Source organism: Schistocerca serialis, chromosome 1 (assembly GCF_023864345.2).
Source record: "Schistocerca serialis cubense isolate TAMUIC-IGC-003099 chromosome 1, iqSchSeri2.2, whole genome shotgun sequence".
NCBI lineage: Eukaryota > Metazoa > Arthropoda > Insecta > Orthoptera > Acrididae > Schistocerca > Schistocerca serialis.
In genome coordinates this window covers 563,895,492-563,916,961 of record NC_064638.1, presented here as the reverse complement: position 1 = coordinate 563,916,961, position 21,470 = coordinate 563,895,492, and the positions used below count along the sequence as shown (strand labels likewise).

Sequence of the window (21,470 nt, the reverse complement as noted above, 5' to 3'; positions counted from 1 at the left end):
GAGAACAGCGAGAAACTTAACATTAGGATTGATAGCCACGAAGTAGATGTAGTTAAGGAATTCTGCTACCTGGACAGTAAAATAACCAATGACGGATGGAGCAATCAGGACATCAAAAGCAGACTAGTTTTGGCAAAAAAAAAAAAGGCATTCCTATCCAAGAGAAGTCTACTAATATCAAATATCGGCCTTAATTTGAGGAAGAAATTTCTGAGAATGTAAGTGTGGAGTACAGTATTACATGATAGTGAAACATGGACTGTGGGAACATCGGAACAGAAGAGAATCTAAGCATTTGAGATGTGGTGGTACAGACGAACGTTGAAAATTAGGTGGACTGATAAGGTAAAGAATAAGGAGGTTCTATGCAGAATCGGAGAAGAAAGGAATATTTGGAAAACAATGATAAGGAGAAGTGACAGGATGATAGGATATCTGTTGAGGCATGTGGGAATGACTTCCATGATACTAGAGGGAGCTGTAGAGGGCAAAAACTGTAGATGCAGACAGAGGTTGAAATACATCCAGCAGATAATTGAGGACGTTAGTTGCAAGTGCTACTCTGAGATGAACAGGCTAGCACAGGAGAGAAATTTGTGGCGGGCCGCATCAAACCAGTCAGAAGACTGTTGAGCAAAAAAATACTTCTCTCGCATCATCAGCGTCTATGAAAAGTCTCAAGATCTTTCAACGATTGACCAGATGGTAGAGGAGAGGTGCCATGAACATACATGCCACGATGCATTACACCAGACAGCAAATCAGTGGTGAAAAAGCTGACCATAATATACTATAGAACAAAACAATGTACAGTAATTTGGCAGTCTTCCTCCTTTTGATATTGCATGACAAAAGAAGCCATTGAAGTTAGGGTCCACGACGGTATAATTAACAAAGATAGCTGCCTACAATTGGTACCTCACACTGAGCTGCCGGCCGCGGTGGCCGTGCGGTTCTAGGCGCTTCAGTCCGGAACCGCGTGACTGCTACGGTCGCGGGTTCGAATCCTGCCTCGGGCATGGATGTGTGTGATGTGCTTAGGTTAGTTAGGTTTAAGTAGTTCTAAGTTCTAGGGGACTGATGATCTCAGATGTTAAGTCCCATAGTGCTCAGAGCCATTTTTTTTTTCACACTGAGCTGAACAGAGCCGACAATAAGCAAATCACGATTCCCGTAGAGTTAGGTCCGCACCCAGCGGCACCAGTTCGCTGCCTAGTCTAGCCATCCCCAACCACCCACGACGACGACTGTACGGACAGCGACAGGAGCAAAGTGGTGGAGGGGATGAAGGCCAACGTATATAGGCCGCCAGCCCAAGAAGTACAAACCATTGCCCTCACCAAATCGTACGACAAGAAGGTGATCAGTGAAAAACTCGACCTCAAAGTGGCGAAGGGAACGCAGCGAGGCTGCTACCAGTAACACTGGCTGTCCTCCCACCAAAAAAAGAACATCAAGAAGCAGTACACACCACGAAGGAACTTCCTTCCCATAACATTAGAAGGCGTGTTAGGTAGCAGCAGTTCCGGCAGGGTTTTGGAAGTTTTCCTTATCGGTAAGGTGAGTACCTGAACCGTCCCCACGAACCTCTCCAAATAAATTCCCATCTGGTAGATATAATTCCCCTCTCCCAAATGGTTTAAATGATTCAAATGGCTCTGAGCACTATGGGACTTAATATCTGAGGTCAGTAGTCCCCTAGAACTTACAATCTAACTAACTTAGAACTTAGCATCTGCTATAGCAGCCTAGGCAATACTTTCATCATCTCACACACTTAGAAATCAATTATTGTATAAACGTGCGTAAAACAAGTAGATTTTCCTGTCAGCTGTCTAAGAGTACGGAAATGCAGGGAACAGCAGATCACATAGCGGGAATTTAAACTTTCTTACATATTGCTTTTGCAATTACAGCTGCCACACACATTACAAGAATCATTACCAATCACGAACGTTTGTAGCAGCAACCAATCTATAAGGACATTATTATTTACTGTTGTTATTATATTGGTAATAGTTGCACCCTACCAGCTTTTAAACAGTTATTTTTAAGAAAATGTTAATACTGAAACTCACTGTCTTCGCGTATGCGCCATCACAAAAGTGGAACCATTGTGGCAGAAGGCACCTGTGTGACCCAGGAAAAAAATCAAATTTTGAGAAGACGGGGGACACTGACAGAATACATGTCGCTCGCAACTCAAGCACTTACTTACGGAAAGAAAGTAATCTCTTCGCTAAACTTAATGCATTCAAATGAGACCTATATGTTATTTCAGGATATGGGCACAGGAGAAAAATTCGCGGCGGGCCGCATCAAACCAGTCAGAAGACTGATGACCCAAGAAAAAAAAAATGGCCGCTTCAGCACGAAGAAGTAACAAACATACGAACCTGAAGAAGAAAGACAATAATCAATTTCTAGTTCGGTGCGGCGCAAATTTGATAATATCCGTACTTGCAACAACCTTACCTGCGCACAAGCGTGTGCCTGTTACCAGCGGATACGCTCGCGAGTCATAATCAAATCCAGCCTCACTAAAACCCTACCACCTTCTACATGTAGAGACACGACGTCTCTCTGTCGTACAGCACTTAAATGAGACCGTAGTTGTGAGTCTTCAAGAGTCTCTGAAGCTGTGATTTACGCCTGACGTTCAGCGGCTAAAATGCAACGGGTTTGCACGGTCATGTAGGACCTATTAAGCAATAAAAGCATTTTCAGAAATACCATACAATTCAAAGGCCTGCGCCACCTCGTCCGGTTGTTATACAATATGGTACTAAGGGAAAGTGACGACGGCAAATCTATTATGTGAAGTATAATTACATCATTGCTCGCCAATAGTTGGAAGACAATCGTGAATGGTTGGTTTGGTGATGTCCGACTGTGTACGTTCCATCAGACTTAAGCTTCACTATCCAATTGGAGAAGTATTTGTTGTTGTTCCTGTTTCTTTTCCCAACAACTAGCATTTGTCTTCGAAGCATAAATGCTGGTGATCGTCGCTCTCAGTATTGGCTGCAGCATCATCTACCTTCTGCAACGTACAAGCGCTCTATGTTTCGTACCCTGTACCTTGTGACACGAGCTAAGGAACAGAGAATCCGTTCGGAGAATATCTGTTATTGTTTGGTTACAGTATCGCCAGTCAATCCGTGCAATCAATAACAGCTGTCGTATACGGCCAACGTAAGCTAGAATGATCACGTAAACCTACTTGTATGATAGACATACGCAGACAAATTCAGAGGAAGACTTCTAAGGACGTGCGGCTAATACAAAGAAGAAACCGTTTTCAAAGATATCTACAATCAGTTCTTGAGAAATGACCATCAGTGCGCCAGTAGGGACTACTGTCAAGTTGGATTACCGGAGATAGGCTGGTTGGATGAGGGAAAGGGAAATCACAAAATGTAGCTTTCGTCTATTCAGTCAGCGAGAGTGCGTCACAAAATCTCCAGTAAGTTACGTAACACGACGTAGAACGCGAAGCACAGAAATGCTTACTGCCCCAATACGAGTCATTAAACGTTAATATACTTCATTCCGCACGCATCTCTCGTAATGGCCATGTCAGTAAAATTATAGGATTTCACGTCGACACAGACGCGGCTGACATTTTTCGTAGCCCTACCACGAGTGAAATATGTTTATGGGTCATCAGTTTTCTGAATTTGTTTGAGAAAACGCGTCACGATTTCCTTTCCTGAGCCGGTGTCTTCATTTAACGCAAATTACTCACTTCATTATCGATACGTTCGTAAATTAAAGTTCACCGCCACGATTTCTATCTGTACGTGACGGCTACTCTCAGGATCTACCGCAGGGATTTTGATTGGTTCCCGCTAACAGAGTGATTGAAGAGGAACGTTTGTGTGTAATTTATTATCGTTACGCCCTTGCGAAGCTGGGGCAGGTCGTTAGTTGCACATACCGCGATCTCTGTCTTCTTCTACAGCTTTTCCAGTCTATGGCCCCCTCTACTGTGAAAGCTATTCCCTAATGTCATAATGTTTCTTTTTTTTTTTCATCCTCACCTTTTTCTAGTCAGTGTTTCCACTATATTTTTTTACTCGTCAATTGTCAAGCGAACTTAATTTATTATTATCCCACTTAATTTTCACCACACTCCTGCGACATCACATCTCAAATGCTTCGAGTCTCTCCTATACCACAGTCCATGTTTCACTTCTGTACAGTGCCGTGCTCAAGTAATACATTCGAAGAAACTTCTATCACCAATGAAACAGGAAACTAATAGTAATACTCTGTATAATGAGTGTCCCAGGAGGAATGCGAAGCAACAAAGTCCAATAAATATGGGCTTTAAGATGCATACCATAAGAGCTCCGTGCACTTGTTCAATAGAAGAGAGGCGTTTTCCACTAGCAAAGATGAACAAGTGTTCATAGTCCTTAAGGTTTGCATTTTAGAGCCCATTTCACTAAATAATTTCTTTCTTGTTCTGGTCCATACTATCTACTCCCAAACATGTAAACCAAAAAAAACTTAGAGTAGAAGAGATTTGTGATCGGAGGCTTTACCAGTATATGTTGTTTCCAGGGCTCTTGGGAGTCCAGCCGGATGCGATCGCTGAAGTCCCACGATATTTCGGAAAATAACCTTTCCGCCATCATCAGGTGGTTCTGATGGAATGGTCTGTCAGCTGTTCTGGTTGCGTCTTGTACTTGCCTGAGATTGGAGAGACGTTGGGTATTTCAAGGATTTTGGGATATTTCTCTTCGACTTAGTCGTCGAAGATCGTCATAGGGCGTTTGTGCTTATCATGGGACATGTCATACCGACCTAGGAAGTGGATGAGGCTATTTCCAAATCTGGAAGAGCTCTCATAGAAAGCACTTGCTAGATCTTGGAATCTTTCTTTGAGTAGGGGGATTTCGGCAGCACGGTGCAGATCGTCGGTGGGGAATCCCATGGGTAGGTGCAGTGCCCCCTTGAGGGCGTAGTTCTGCAGCCTCTGGAGTTTGTCCAGATTTTGCTTCGCTTCGTATCCTCAGACAGGGCATGCATACTCCATTACTGGCCGTATAAGTGTCTGATGTCCATTACTCTTACAGAGCAGGGAACGGATCTGGTTGTGTTGAAGATGGACATTCTGGCACAGACCTTCCTGTGGACCTCGTCTGTATGGGGCTTCCACGTTAGTTTCGAGATACTTGGCGGATCTGCGCCAGGGGAGTCGGGATCCACGTAGGTGCAGGTGAAAGGGGGGGAGCGTTGAGGGGGACCGCGTCTCCCGAGCCTCCGGGTGATCAGCATAGCCCGTGTGTCTTGTGTCTTTTCAGGGTTGATGGTGACGCGCCAGCGATGGGCCCAGGTTTCAGTGTCATCTAAAACCTTTTGTAGCCTATTGGGGGGGGGGGGGGGGTTGTCCGCAGTGTATAGACTGTACAAAACGGGCTCTAGGACCAATATCTGTGGCTCCCTGGCACGAATACGCTTTTTGGTGGAGGTGGCTGTTTCTACCTTGACAGAGAAAGTTCTTAATTACAGAATGTACGTATAGCTACCTCGGCTATACGTACGTTCTGTAATTAAGTTAATGCATAGTTGCTGGACTTCAGCCTATAACAACGTTTAAAATTTCAAGGCAAAGTTCTATTCGTGAGATGGCTTTGGATTACCCTGACTATGCTTCCGGGGAAGCACAGTTTGTACAACTCGTATAGTAGCCCTTTATGCCATAGTGAGTCGAAGGCTTTGGCTACATCAGATAGCACTATCCTGCAGTAGCCTCTGTGGTTGAAGCCCTCCGCGGCTGCTTCCACCAGTCTCAGGTTTTTATGCCTCAGCTCCATCAAGGAGTCACGCCTCAAGCGGACACAAGATCCTTCCTAGACGGCCTCCGGGGACACTCCACGGGATTCTGCATCTTGCGACGCCGGGGACGGCGCGGACCTGCGACAGCGCCCACAAACGGATTGTCGGCGGCCGCAATCGGACCGTCGGCGCAGGGATTCGAAGCTCGACTGACGGACATAAATAACACCGACAATGAGCATAAAGGGCTATTATACAAGTTATACACACAGGGGTTCCCCGGGAGCATAGTCAGGTTAATCCAAGCTATCTCACGAACAGATCTTTCTCTGTCAAGGTAGAAACAGCAACCGGGGTGTCACAGGGATCGGGAAACCCCACATAAACGAAGTCCACAGGAAGGTCTGTGCCAGAATGTCCATCCTATACCCAGTCCTCAACACAACCAGCTCCCTTTCCTCCTCTGTAGGAGTAAATGTATATGAAGCCCTTATACGGCCAGTAATGGAGTATGCATGCCCTGTCTGGGGATACGCGACGAAGCGGCATCTGGACAAACTCCGGAGGCTGCAGAATCGCGACCTCAGGAGGGCACTGCATCTACCCATCCCCACCGACGATCTGCACGCCGCTGCCGAAATCCTCTTCCTCGAATAAAGATTTCAAGATCTGGGAAGGGCTTTCTAGGAGAGCTCTTCCAGATCTGAGAATAACCTCATCCTCTCCCTAGGTCGGTATGACATGTCCCACGAAAAAGCACAAACGCCATATGACGATCTTCAACGACTAAGTCGAAGAGAAAAATCCCAAAATCTCCAAGTCTTAATACCAATCCTTAATACACTCAACATCTCGCCAACCTCAGGCAAGTACAAGACACCACCAGAACACCACCACAATACACAGACAACCAAAACTATCCAAGATAATCACACACACACACACACACACACACACACACACACACACACACACACAACATACAATGTGGAGTAAAAGCCAACAGGCTACAACAAACTCCTCCATACACTTAGGGGAAAGTAAAAGGGGAAGAGATGGATAGAAACAGAGAGGGAGAGAGAGAGAGAGGGGGGGGGGGGGGCAGACAGACCATTCCATCAGAACCACCTGATGATGGCGGAAAGGTTATTTTCCGAAATATCGTGGGACTTCAACGACCGCATCCGGCTGGACACCCGAGAGCCCTGGAAACAACACTAGAAGAGATTTATTTAACACTGTCGAAGATGAAGTATTGCTCATAGCTCTTAAGGTGTGCATTTTAAAGCCAATGTTTGCAAGATATTTTTGCTTCCGGTGATGGTTCCTTTCATAATCCTCAATGTTGGCGATTCCTCCTGGGAAACCCTCTATATTTAGATGCTGAAGTAAAGCATGAAAACTTTTTTCTCGGAGGTTCGAGTCCTCCCTCGGGAATGGGTGTGTGTGTTTGTCCCTATGGTAATTTAGATTAAGTAGTGTGTAAACTTAGGAACTGATGACCTTAGCAGTTAAGTCCCACAAGGTTTCACACACGTTTGAACTTTTTTTTTCTCGGATATTTTCCTGCTACCAGATGTTTTTGAACGTTCTCGTGCACATTTCCTTCGTCAAGCTATAATGAGTTCTCCATCTGCACTCTATGTTTTCGAGTTCCTCCACTTTTGCGCACAATATGTTGATCACGGAGGCTTTCGTCTTATTATTATTATTATTGGCTTTCGGGACGTGTCCATCGAGCCATCTAAATAGTGAGACGTCAGTTATTACAATACTGAAATAAGGATAACGCAACACCCAGCCCCCAGCCTAGAAAATCTCCGACTCGGCCGGGGATCGAACCCGGACCCCCTCGGTTTGCAATCCGTCGCCCTGATCACGCAGCTACCGAGGCGGATAGGCGTGCAGTCCTTTACGGTTCCGTGAGGAACAGTCTTCCGAGTACTTGCTGCCACGAATCCACATCGACTATACTGTTTTTTGGGGTAGCTGTTTTTTTTTTCCAAGTTTATTTCGCAAGATGCAGAGGGGCACCCTATTTTTTCAGTACTCTCTACATATCTATATTAATAAGAGATTACCGCTTCACAGCACCCAGCTCCTGTTACAGGTTCAGTATGTAACTGCTTCCAAGGGCAACAAAAATTTTATTTTTAATATTTCACATAAATATTGACCCCATTTACAAATTTTAAATGCTATCATAATCTACTCAGTAACAGTTATTAAAAACTTGAATGCACAGTACTAATGTTCCACAATAATATTTATTTAATAGTTCGCTACGAACTCTGTGCTGATGGTCCCGGCGGAGGTTCGAGTCCTCCCTCGGGCATGGGTGTGTGTGTTTGTCCTTAGGATAATTTAGCATAGAGACTGATGACCTTAGCATTTAAGTCCCATAAGACTTCACACACATTTTTGTTGCTACGAACTGGCTTTCGACTTCCTAGGCCATCGTCAGATAACTTACTACTAAAGAGATAATCCCTACTTCAGCGAGTTTTCAAAGCTGTACAAGAATTGTTGCACAAAGATGTGTTATATTTTATTAGTCTATGATATAAAACACAAGCATTATTTAATATTCAAAGAGATTTTGAACAAATAAATCTTACATTACAATACATTCATGTGTTAAAACTATGTGAATATGTAAGTCAAATATGTCGAACAAGTGATTAATGGCACAGGCTACTACGTTACATGGGCAAACTGGTGAATGTGAGGAACTGGCTGTCCAAAAGAGGAGGGAGGAGGGGGGAGGGGGAGGAAGTCTGTGGAATGTGTGTGTGGAACAGTTTGAACAAACTTATTATCTAACGGTGAAAGATATAATAAGTGTCTGCTGGTACTTTTGTAACGGTGAGTAATGAATCTGTGTGGTCATTAAGGAAGAGGCCAGGATTTTTTGATTGGTTTTTATTAAAGGCCAGAATTTCGAGTAATGTTAGTTTTCTGCCTTTAGTTCCTAAATGGAATATATCGTGTCGGACGTCCGTTTGCCCAGAAACTCAACGTGCCATGGACTCAACAAGTCGTTGGAAGTCCCTTGCAGAAATATTGAGCCATGCTGTCTCTACAGCTCTCCATAATTGCGAAATTCAGTACAGGATGTTGTGCACGAACTGATATCTCTATTACGTGCCATAAATGTTCGATAGGGGGTTCATGTCGGATTATCTGGGTATCCAAATCATTCGAGGAAAGTGTCCAGACTGTTCTTCAAACCACTCGCGAACAGTTGAGGTGCAGTGACATGTTTGGGAACATGAAGTCCATGAATGGTCTCCAGGTAGCTCAACATCACCATTTCCAGTCGACAGTTGGTTCAGCTCGACCACAGCACCTTGTGTGTTCCACGTAAACGTAGCTCACACCATTATGGAGCCACCATCAGCTAGCACAGTGCCTTGTTGACAACTTGGGTCCATGGCTCCGTAAGGTCCCCGCCACACTCGAACCCTACCATCAGCTCTTACCAACTCAAATCGGGACTCATCTGAGCAGGTCATGGTTCTACAGTCGCCTAGCATACAACCGACATGGTCATAAGCCCAGGAGAGGCGCTGCAGGCGATGTCGTGCTGTTAGCAAAAGCACTCGAATCAGCCATCTGCTGCAATCGCCCATTAACACTAAATTTCGCCGCAGTGTCCCACATTAATTTCTGCGGTTACTTCACGCAGTGTTGTTTGTCTGTTAGCACTGACAATTCTACCCAAATTCCGTTGCTTTCGGTTGTTAAGTGAATGCCCGCATCTCTTGGTCGTGCGGTAGCGTTCTCGCTTCCCACGCCCGGGTTCCCGGGTTCGATTCCCGGCGGGGTCAGGGATTTTCTCTGTCTCGTGATGGCTGGGTATTGTGTGCTGTCCTTAGGTTAGTTAGGTTTAAGTAGTTCTAAGTTCTAGGGGACTGATGACCATAGATGTTAAGTCCCATAGTGCTCAGAGCCATTTGAACCATTTTTTTTTTTTTTTTTTTTTTTGTTAAGTGAATGCTGTTGGCCACTGGTAGGACGTAATGCCTGAAACGGGGCACTATTGACACCGTAAACATCGGAATATTGATTTTCCTGTTTCCGGAATAGAATGTCCCATACCATTCCGCATTCAAAGTGTTAATTCCCGTCGTGTGGCCATAATCACGTGGGGCACCTTTTCACACGAACCATCCAAATACAAATGACAGCTCCGCCAATGCACTGCCCCTCTATACCTTGTGTACACGATACTACAGCCATGTGTACATCGCTATCACTTGACTTCTGTCACGTCAGTAAAAATTTCAAACTTGAATCGGGAACTAACCAGCGATAATATTCAGACTGCTGATGAATTAGAGTGGAAGTAATTGCTTTGGTGCTCTTAAAGAAACTGTTCTAATCCTATAGAGATAACGAAACATTTTCTAAATGTGATAATTAAGAGAATCTTGTTATATCTAGGTTCAAGGTTATTGGGTGAGTAACTATTTCACCATTACATAAAGATAATTTCTACCAGATATAGCAGTACCGATAGTTAAACACTTGCTGGCTGTCCCTTTTGTGGTACTGATTTAGAAGCAAATACGAAACCCAAACGCAGGCTACGTCGTCTTAATATTCATAAAATTTAGGGACGTGGCATAACATGTAGCATGAAGGGATGCAGGTTGTCCATATTAATGTTTACATAGACCACAGCTGGGTTTTTTGGCTTCTATTATAACAACAGATTTTGTGGGAAATCACATGAATGTCCTCCATAGCGTAACACTGCTCCCTCCGTCCTGCGCCATTGCCGCGCAGACATTCACCGAGATGGGGCGTATCCGGACACGACAATCGACCTGTTTATCCAGAAATATGATTCATCGGACGATGCGACGCGCTTCTATTGATCGTCGGTCTTATCTAGACGAGCTATTGTCCACTGCAACTGTAACTGATGATGTCGTTGCGTCAACATGGGAGTCACGTAGTGGTCGCCTGCTGCGGAGCCCTCTGTTCAACAGCGTGCGTTCAACTATGTGTTTCCAAACACTTCGCCTGCCACAGCACTGTAAATTGTGGTCAGATTCACCACAGATCAAGTGAACGGACGAACAATTTGCCAAAGTCACTACTGTCAGTGGATTTCGCCATTTGTAGTCGCTACACTGATCCCGGTCGCACTTCCCTCCGCTTAAATGGTTCAAAATGGTTCAAATACGTCTGAGCACTATGGGACTTAACTTCTGAGGTCATCACTCCCCTAGAACTTAAAACTACTTAAACCTAACTGACCTAAGGACATCACACACATCCATGCCCGAGGCAGGATTCGAACCTGCGATCGTAGCAGTCGCGCGGTTGAAGACTGTAGCGCCTAGAACCACTCGGCCACATCGGCCGGCCCACTTAAATACCTTGTATAAAAAAGTAGTGTCTATAGAAGAGTCACCACTCGTGATGATGCGGCTGATGTATGCACTGTGTATGAAATAGAGGAATGGGAAGGGTGGACGGGAAACTAGTGACTTCCAGCTGCAAAGGGCATTGTGGATGATCTAAACAGCAGACACTATATATATATATATATATATATATATATATATATATATATATATATATATATATGCGTGTGTGTGTGTGTGTGTGTGTGTGTGTGATAGCGGGACGGCTTCACGAAATTTGCTTCAGTGCTGATGCACTGATTATGTCCTAACTCCTACGGGAGTCAATAATTTGTAAGTAGGGGTTAATGGACGAAGGGGCTGTATTGCGGCGTGCGGCAAGTTGGAAGTTTGGGCCGGACAGAGGCCGTGACTGGATTGCCAAAGCAGTTAAGGAAACCGCTCAAGAGAGGCGCTAAATCCGGGTTAAGTCCCCGTCCGCGAAAAACTTTCAGCTTTAGCCATTGCATTTCCACAAAGGCCTGGGTGGCTGGAAGTCAATAGTTTCCCACCCACCCTTTCCTTCCCATTCCTCCATTTCATACACAATGGAATTCTTTCCTTACAGCGTCACGTGCGCTCACCGCTATCAGGCGGCATTCAGTCTCGCGATGGCCACACACACACACACACACACACACACACAAACACACACAGACTTTGTGTGCTTCACAAGAGCCGGTGCTAAAATTGACGCGCTGATGTTAGCAATTTGCACTTCTTCCTGAAGGCCTATCAGACGTTTACCTACGCACGACAGAATGCTTTTCTGCGGTATTGCGAGATCGTTCGAAATACGGCAGATAACGTCCTCTCGTAAACTCGGCAGAAGAACTAAGAGGCTGGTTGCCTATGTAACACAAGAACAGCATTAAACGACTGCAACTGAAGCAAATTCATGTGTTTTTCAAACTGCAAAGAGGATTCATCCAACCTGAAGCAGAACCAGCGTACTTATTATTTGATAAAAGGAATGCAGCAGTGGAATAGGACAGGGAAGAAAACACTCGAGGTGTAATCAAGTCAAATGTAGCAAATGCAGCTACACTCGTATTAGGAATAACAAACACAGGGCTTAGGAAACCTTTGATGATCCCATAAATATCGGAACGTCTTGATAAAAATAACAGACTAAAAGAAAATAAAAGCTCTGATCATTATATAGCAATCAAAATCAAAATTACAATAATTTTCCATTTAGTAAAAGAAGAGGCCGGCAAAAAAGAGCATGAAAAACAAGACGATTTTAAAGATGGAAAACAGGATGAAACTTACTCCAAGATTAAACTGTTGCAACACAGACAGAGAACCAATATTAATACAGCGAGAGATAAAAGAGGGGAACCGCTATATGACATAGAAGTTGTAATTCACAGATGGACAGAGTATATTGAAAATGGAGAAGAATTTCGCCTTCTATAAGACACATTTGTAGTTTTGTTTTCACTCAGATATGTTTCAACCCTTTTTGTGCTATCTTCAGTGGGTTTATTGGTTTATTTTCCTTTTCACACGAAGCTGTTGGATGTTTATACTAATAGCTTTAGGTCTACCAGCATGTCGCAGTTTTTGATGTGGTGTTTTTACTTTGTTTGTGCCGACGTAACATGAGGAACAGTTCGTAGAGAATGCCTGTGAAACAAAAAAGCGAAAGAAATAAGAATAAGAAAGCAAAAACACTAAAACACCAAAAATTATGCCAGGTTGGTAGATTTCTTGGTAGAGCTAAAGCTAGTAGCATAAACATCCAATAGCTTTATGCGAGAAGGAAAATAAACCAATAAAGCACTGACGTTGACACAAAAGAGCTCAAACATGTCTGTGTGAAAGCAAAACTATAAAGGCGTCTTTTACAGGGCGGAATTTCTCTCCAATTTTGTGAGCAAAAACGGAAATGAGAAGAACAGCAACACTCACTAGATGCTTGGTATACTGAAGGCCAGCACAGTGATTCTAAAATTATAAGTTTTGATGACTATACTGAAAGTGGAAAAACTAATTGATGAAGACAACATGGGACCACCAATAACAGCTAAAACCAAATAAAGCAAGGGTACAGATGACATCCTTACAAACTCCTACATTACATTTGTGACAACATCAAAAATAACTTATTTGCTGTGATATATAAATATTATGAAGATGGTATCACACCACCTGACTTCACAAAAAGCAGAACTATTGCATTACCTAAGAGGGCAAATGCAAATGACTGTACACATTAAACAACACTAGTCCTTCTTTCACATGAAACAAAAATATTTGTGTCAATAGTTAAATGGAGGATTCAAGATAATAATTGTAACGTCAACTTCAACACTTTGACAAGATTTGTACAGATGTTTGTGTTGGGTATGCTGACATATGGATGCAAAACCCGTACGTCAGCAAAACTGGAGAAAGCACTCCTCGAAGCTGTGGCATTGTGGTTCTGGAGGAGAACTGCAGAAACTATCTGGAGCAACTCAAAAAGAAGAAAATGGGCATACAGCAAATAGAAGAGAAGAAATAACTGCTTTAAGTTAAAGATCAACTCAAAACAAAACTCGTTGGGACATTTAATTAGACATGATATTCGTCTACAAATACTGCAACTGAAGCAAAGGAAGAAAACGAGGGGAGGGGGGAGGGGGGGGCAATCGAAATCACCATAAAAGTTCGATCAGTGAGATGGGATTTTCTTCATACATGGAGGTGTAGAGGACTGCTGGTGAGAGGAATCTGTGGCCGCAGAGGCCGGCCGAAGTGGCCGTGCGGTTAAAGCCGCTGCAGTCTGGAACCGCAAGACCGCTACGGTCGCAGGTTCGAATCCTGCCTTGGGCATGGATGTTTGTGATGTCCTTAGGTTAGTTAGGTTTAACTAGTTCTAAGTTCTAGGGGACTAATGACCTCAGCAGTTGAGTCCCATAGTGCTCAGAGCCATTTGAACCATTTTTGTGGCCGCAGAGACAAGGATTAGTGTTTTGAAAGAAGAAGAAATTTTGCTCTTAGAAGCATTTGTTTGCCTTCGACACACACACAAAAACACAGAATACGTTTCGAATGCTTCGTGTTATTCTCTTTACTTCTTGTCGTAATGCCACTGAAAGCAATACGTTGTTACTGTGGTCTTCAGTCCGAAGACACGTCAAACGCAGCTCTCCACTTGAATCTGCCCTGCGAATGTGTCTTCATCTCTGAATAATTTCTGCAACCTACATCCACTTGGACCTGCTTAGTATGCAAACCCCTCTCACGTTCTACAATTTTTACACACTTTACATGCCTCTATTACCAAATTAACTCTGCCTTTACGTGTCCATTTTCCGTCAAATTCTTTCATAAAGCGAATTTCTCCCTTATTATGAGTAGTATGACTTCATTAGTTACTGGATTTAGCCTTCTAATTTTTAACTTTCATGAGCAGCATCACATTTCAAAAGTGTCTGTTGTCCTCTAGTCTGTTTTGTCGGTAATCAACGTTTCACTTTAATATAAGGCCTTAGTAAAAGATAGAACACTTTAATTTACGTTCAGTGGCAACATACTTCTCCTTTACAGTAAAGCTTTTCTTGCTATTGCCTGTCTACATTTTATGTGCTCTTTATTTCTGCTGTTGTCAGTTAATTTGTTGCCCAAGTGTTAAGCTTCGTCTATTAATTTCAGCGTCTCACTTCTGCAAATGTGATCAAACAGTATATTTTGTGAATTAAGTGACGCACATTTTCCTTACATTCACTTTGTAGTACGTGTATTCCTTGGAATGTGTATCTAGTCGTAGAAGTTTTCTGAAACAAAGATCTTCGACAAACTGTATGAAGTCCTAAGAAATGATACTGTGAGTTCCTGCAATCTGAAATGAAAATTTCAGTTCTGTATCATTTCCCACCCCTATCGTGATCTCTTTGCTTATCCAGATGTTTAGATGGGAAATTTGGAACAGTAATAATATTTTTATGTAGATAAGTGTCTACTTTTACCATTTTTAGCCTTCCACATAATCAGTAACTCTTTAGTGTATGTGGCACAGCAGTGTATATGCTTATTTTATGTTTGCTTTGAGGTTTTTTAAGGCTAAAGGTAATATAATAAGTACCTTTACAGATATTTCGGTGTTCAAGGAGCCTACGAAACTCCTCTCTGTCAGTACCTGTCTTGATTCGTTCCAACTTCTGGAAAATATCCGTTAGTGTTGGTATCTGAGAAACACAGTGTGTGTAGTGCTAGTTCAGGGTTGCGACAGACCTAGGCGAATGCTATAAATCTCACAGAGAGGTTGTGTGTTGTCAATATGGCGTGTCCTCGGAGTCAAGAAACCCTATTTTGAAGATGTAACTCCGTGGCAGTTACTTTGAGTGCATGCCTGTGCCCAAACATCGATGCTTGAGCTGTTAAGCTGATTTTTTTCACACTTATGTGCTCTGGTATTTTTGAGATAGTGAGGATGATAATTTTTCGAAACTTTGGTGGTACTGTTCCAGTCTCAAAGATTTTGCACACCAATTCAATAGTCGTTTGATTACCACTCCCCGAAATGGTTTTAGAAATTCTGAAGGAGTGTTATCAATTTTTTGTGCCTTATTGTGTCACATGTTTTGTAAAGCTCTGTCCGATATTGGATTCTCTACGTCCTCTAAACTAACTCCCACTTCTTCTCCTACCACGTCAGGTGATAGTTCCTCTCGGACGTAGAAGCCCTCACTGTATTCCTTTCGCCGGCCGGTGTGGCCGTGCGGTTCTAGGCGCTTCAGTCTGGAACCGAGTGACCACTACGGTCGCAGGTTCGAATCGTGCCTCGGGCATGGATGTGTGTGATGTCCTTAGGTTAGTTAGGTTTAAGTAGTTCTAAGTTCTAGGGGACTGATGACCACAGATGTTAAGTCCCATAGTGCTCAAGGCCATTTGAACCATTTTTTGTACTCCTTTCAGCTGCCCGCCCTCTCCTTTGCGATTAACAGCGGTATTCCTTGTGTACTCTTAACTTTGACCCATTTGCTTTTAATTTCACCGAAGGGCTTTCTGAGTTTTCTGTATGCACTACCTGTCCTTTCGATGTCGTTTCCTTTTCAGTCTGCGTACGTCCATCTTACAATATATCGTGGGAAGACAGCTGTTACTACACTCAGTGGGGGCGACACCTTCAACTGTTTTTGTAGCTCCTATTTTATGTGCGACCAATTTCAGTGTTACTCTATGATACCAGGTGATTGTGTGGATACCGGGTAATCTCGCCGTACTCTCGCAGAGGCTACAAAAAAATCAACATCCGCTATTCTGAACCTTCTTTCCTCTGAACGGCGGCAGTGCAACAAGACTGTTGGTAGAAAATAGGGCCCTACTTGCCACATCCTGCAAAACAAAAAAATGGTTCAAATGGCTCTGAGCACTATGGGACTCAACTTCTGAGGTCATTAGTCCCCTAGAACTTAGAGCTAGTTAAACCTAACTAACCTAAGGACATCACACACATTCATGCCCGAGGCAGGATTCGAACCTGCGACCGTAGCGGTCTCGCGGTTCCAGACTGCAGCGCCTAGAACCGCACGGCCACTTCGGCGGGCCCCTGAAAAACACTCCGCCTCTTCTGATGAAGAATGTGCCTTTGGCAACACGACAGGTAAAGTCGCTGATGCATGATGGAGCACCAGAGCACTTGTATATTATATTTCGTCAACACTACTTTTTTCCTAGGAGATGGATAGTACGAGTAGATCATTGTGTCTGGACACCTCGGCCACTGGACTTGAGTCTAGATCTATGTATTATCTACATCTGCCTCCATCCTGTTTACTTGTGGAAGCATCTGCAAAGTATTGTGTACGCGGAACCAGTTGCTGACGTGCAGATCCTTGAACAGCGTTTCCCCGTTTAGTCTGTGACGCTATTCGGCTACATCCTGGAACTCTGGAAAGAGACCGGTGTTCCATTATGCCAAGTGTGAACGTTTAGTTTGCATCCCATGGCAGCTATTTAAAACGACTTTTGTAAAGCAGAAAAAAACAATAGCTTGTAATTTTATGTACCAGTATTAGTTACTTTATTCAGACTCGCTACACACTTCCAGACCTCAAGCTGGCAAGAACTGTTTTCTTTCTTTTTCTGTCAGGAATCACATTGTGAGAAAGCTACACCCCCACATGTCACATATATATTTAATATTTTTGTCATTTCTTGCTAATTTTATTCTTTGCTATATCTGTATTTATCGGTAGTCAAACAACAACTGGTTCCGCTGAGTCCAGTGGCAAACGTTTACCGTTGCCCGCAGACAATGTTTTAAGTTTTATCTTTGTTTGTCGTAATGAGCGCGCGCTGAGCGTAAGACAGGGATGAATTGCAAGATGAGTTGAAATTTCAGTGTAGAAGAATTTATATAAATACGACGCTTACAGGCATTTTTCAGACACTACGTACTTTCGATTATTAGTGTCCGTGTACGAAAGAAGATAGTAAACAAAAAGTTTTTTGCATGTACGTAGACTGAAGCAACAAATGAAAATTTGTACCAAGACCAGGACTCGAACCGGGTCTCCTGCTGACTTGGCAGATGAGCTAATCACTACGCCACCCTCGTACAGTCTTTTTAAACCACTGCACAAACTACCCTAGCGTGCCTCCTTCCTCAATCCACATTCCCGTTCACCCCTCAACCCAACTGGCGTACTCCCCAAAGCCATACAGAATTTCAGAGGCTCTCCAGCTGTATTGCAACAGTATCTCAGCATCGAACGAAATGGGTATTTTTCAAATATCAAACATCTATTAGGTATTATCGTAGATCTCGAGACTTGGAGACGTCTCTGTAAGCATACACTGAGGTGAGAAAAGTGGTGGGATGCCTCCTAATATCTTGTCGGACCGCCTCTTTCCCGGCATAGTGCAATACCTCGACCTTGTATGGACTCAACAAGTGGTTCGGAGTCCGCAGCGGAAACACTGAGCCGTGCTGTCTCTACAGGGTGGTCAGAAAATGTCTGAAACGCTTGTCGTGATGTTGTAGGACAGATTGTACTGAGACACGTATGTTAAGAAAAAAATGCGATACGTTGCGCCGTTTCCGAGTTATTTAGCATTGAAGTTAGCCACTCAGATCGTCGCGCGCTTAAATTCAAGTTTCAGCTAACGAGTCAAAACACTCGTTGGGCAACACCGCCCCTGGCAGGCCGCTTGAATGTGAGCGCGCGACGCCCCGATTGGCTAAATTCTATGCTAAATAACTCGAAACGGAGCAACGTATGGAATTTCTTTCTTAACATTTATGTCTCAGTACAACCTGCCCTGTAACATCCCTACAAGCATTTCACACATTTTCTGACCACCCTGTATAGCCGTCCATAATTGCCAAAGTGTTACCGGTGCAGCAGTTCGTTAACAACTCATCTCTCGATTACGCCCTATAAATGTTCGATGGGATTTTTGTCGGGCGATCTGCGTGGCCAAATCATTTTCTCGAGCTGTAAAGAACGTTCTTCAAATCAAACGCAAGCAAATGCGGCCCGGTGATATGGCGCATTGCCATCCATATAAATTCCATCGTTGTGTGGCATCATGAAGTCCACGAATGGATGCAAATGGTCTCCATGTAGCCGAATATAACAATTTCCAGTCAATGATCGTTTCAGTAGGATCATCTGGCCAGGACATGGTTCTCCAGTCGTCTAGGCTCCAACAGATACGGTCAACGAGTCCACGAGAGAAGCTGCGCCTTAATGTCATATTTCGCCGCACCGTCCTAACGGATACTTGCGTCGTAGTCGCACATTAATACTGCGGTTATTTCAAGTATTGTTGCTTGTGTGTAAGTGCTGATAACTGTACCCAAACGGCGCTGCACTCGGTCGTTAAAGTGCAGGCCGTTGGCCACTACATTATCCGTGCTGAGAGGTAACATCTGAAATGTATCATTCTCGGCGCACTCTTCTCGGAATAATGAATTCCCTAACGATTTCCGAAATGGAATGTCCCACGCGTCTAGCTCCAATTACCGTTCCACGTTCAGAATCTGCTAATTCCCATCCCAAGGCCATAATCATCTGAGTATAAGTTACAGCTCCGCCAATACAGTCGCCTTTGACACCTCGCGTACGCTGTACTATTGCCATCTGTACATGCGCATATCGTTATCCCACAACTTTTGTTACCACAGTGTATAGTCCCGCTTGAAAAAAGTTCGTTGCGCGTAATTAACTGTTCTAAGTTAAATCCTTCGTGTTCTGCAATATCATCCGATCCTGAGTAAATTTTTCATCGAACCATTAAAAACAATATACGAGGGTCACTCCAAAAGAAATGCACACTATTTTTGTAAAAATACAGTTTTCATTCTGCATGTGTGGAAGTTTTACAGTGCGTAAATACATCCTTCCCGCTTGTTTTCAAACTTAGTTCAACCTGTTCCCGTGATTGGCGCCGTCACAGGATGTCTTCAAGATGGCTGCTACACTTGACGTTCGTCAGAAGCAACGTGCTGTCATAGAATTCCTGTGATGTGAAAACGAGACAGTGGGAAACATCCACAAGAGGTTAAAAAAGGTGTATGGAGATGCTCCTGTCGATCGCAGTACAGTTAGTCGGTGGGCAAGCAGGTTACGTGACGAAAGCGGGCACGGCAATATTGAGGATTGTCCTCGCAGCGGCAGGCCTCGTACTGCACACACTCCAGACAATGTGCAGAGAGTTCACGAATTGGTGACTGCTGACAGACGCATCACAGTGAACGAATTGTCACGCTACGTTGGGATAGGGGAAGGAAGTGTTTGCAGAATACTGAAAGTGTTGGCGTTAAAAAAGGGTTGTGCCAGGTGGGTTCCTAGGATGTTGACAGTGGCTCACAAAGAAACAAGAAAAACGGTATGCAGCGAACTTTTGGAACAGTACGAGAATGATGGAGATGAATTTCTTGGAAGAATTGTGACAGGTGATGAAACATGGCTCCATTATTTTTCACCAAAGACGGAGAGGCAATCAATGGATTGGCATCATGCTAATTCACAAAGAAAAAAAAAAATTCAAAACCACACCTTCTGCTGGAAAAGTTATGGGTACGGTGTTTTTCGATTCCGAAAGACTCTTGCTTGTGGACATCATGCCAAGTGGACCACCATAAATTCTCATGCATATATGACGACACTGAAGAAACTTCAAGCTCGACTGAGTCGTGTTCGACCACATCGGCAAAAGCAGGATGTTCTGCTGTTGCACGACAGTGTACGGCCACATGTCAGTCAAAAAACCATGGAAGCGATCACAAAACTCGGAAGGACAACACTGAAACACCTGCCTTACAGTCCTGACCAGACTCCACGTGACTATCATCTCTTTGGGAAACTGAAAGACTCTCTTCGTGGAACAAGGTTTGAAGATGATGACTCCCTTGTGCACGCTGCCAAAGAGTGGCTCCAACAGGTTGGTCCAGAATTTTACCGTGCGGGTATACAGGCGCTGGTTCCAAGATGGCGTAAGGCAGTTGAGAGAGATGGAAATTATGTGGAGAAATGAAAATATTGTTCCTGAAAGATGTATCTGCACACTGTCAACTTTTAAACGTGTAGAATAAAAGATAGATTTTAAAGAAAAGTAGTGTGCATTTCTTTTGGAGTGACCCTCGTACTTACAATGACGAGCCGAAATGTTATCAGCACAGCCAGGAAAGATAAAACACGACCAGAACAATTGAAGATTAATGTGACTTTACCACTTCGGTAGCAGTGTTACGACTCTCAATAAGTTTGTCCCCTTGCTTAATATTCCCGCTGTGTTTAATCACATGAAGAAAGCGTGAGGGCGCAGGCGCACGGTGTGTCGTACCATGTGCGAGGGCTGGAAGACAGGCACGGCGAACGTGGCGAAGCGGTGCATCCCGCGGCGGCCGGCGGACAGCTGCAGACTACGGCCCGGCGCGGAGGCTCCGCGCTGCCAGCTTGCGGTCGCGCCGCGGAAGTCCGTCCAGTTTCCTGAGATAGCGCGCGCCAGCCAAACTGCACACTGACCGCTGTCACGTCGATACGTCCTTCAAATTGTTAGTCGCTAAGGCGCGCTCAAAAAGATGAGCGGGGATCCAATAGCTTGTGAGGCTGTAACGGTCCGGCTATATCGACCTTTTATGTTCTCCCGCGAGGTGATAATGCTGAGACACTGATGTTCAAATGGTTCAAATGGCTCTGAGCACTATGGGACTCAACATCTGAGGTCATCAGTCCTCTAGAACTTACAACTACTTAAACCTAACTAACCTAAGGACATCACACACATCCATGCCCGAGGCAGGATTCGAACCTGCGACCATAG

The 21,470-nt window shown here is 44.0% G+C and overlaps 1 protein-coding gene across 2 annotated transcripts in view; it reads right to left on the bottom strand.

The window, feature by feature from the left end:
- The window catches only part of LOC126475817 (cGMP-dependent protein kinase, isozyme 1), a 578,889-nt gene that overhangs the window by 534,307 nt on the left and 23,112 nt on the right, over nucleotides 1-21,470 (bottom strand). Inside the window, exon 1 of one of the 2 annotated variants that reach the window (XM_050103494.1) lies at nucleotides 20,991-21,057. The exons of the other annotated variant lie outside the window; for it this stretch is intronic. Within the exon in view, the coding sequence (XP_049959451.1) occupies nucleotides 20,991-21,041 (51 nt within the window). The 5' untranslated portion in view covers nucleotides 21,042-21,057. Of the gene's footprint in view, nucleotides 1-20,990; nucleotides 21,058-21,470 lie in introns of those variants that run through there. 2 annotated transcript variants of the gene reach the window in all.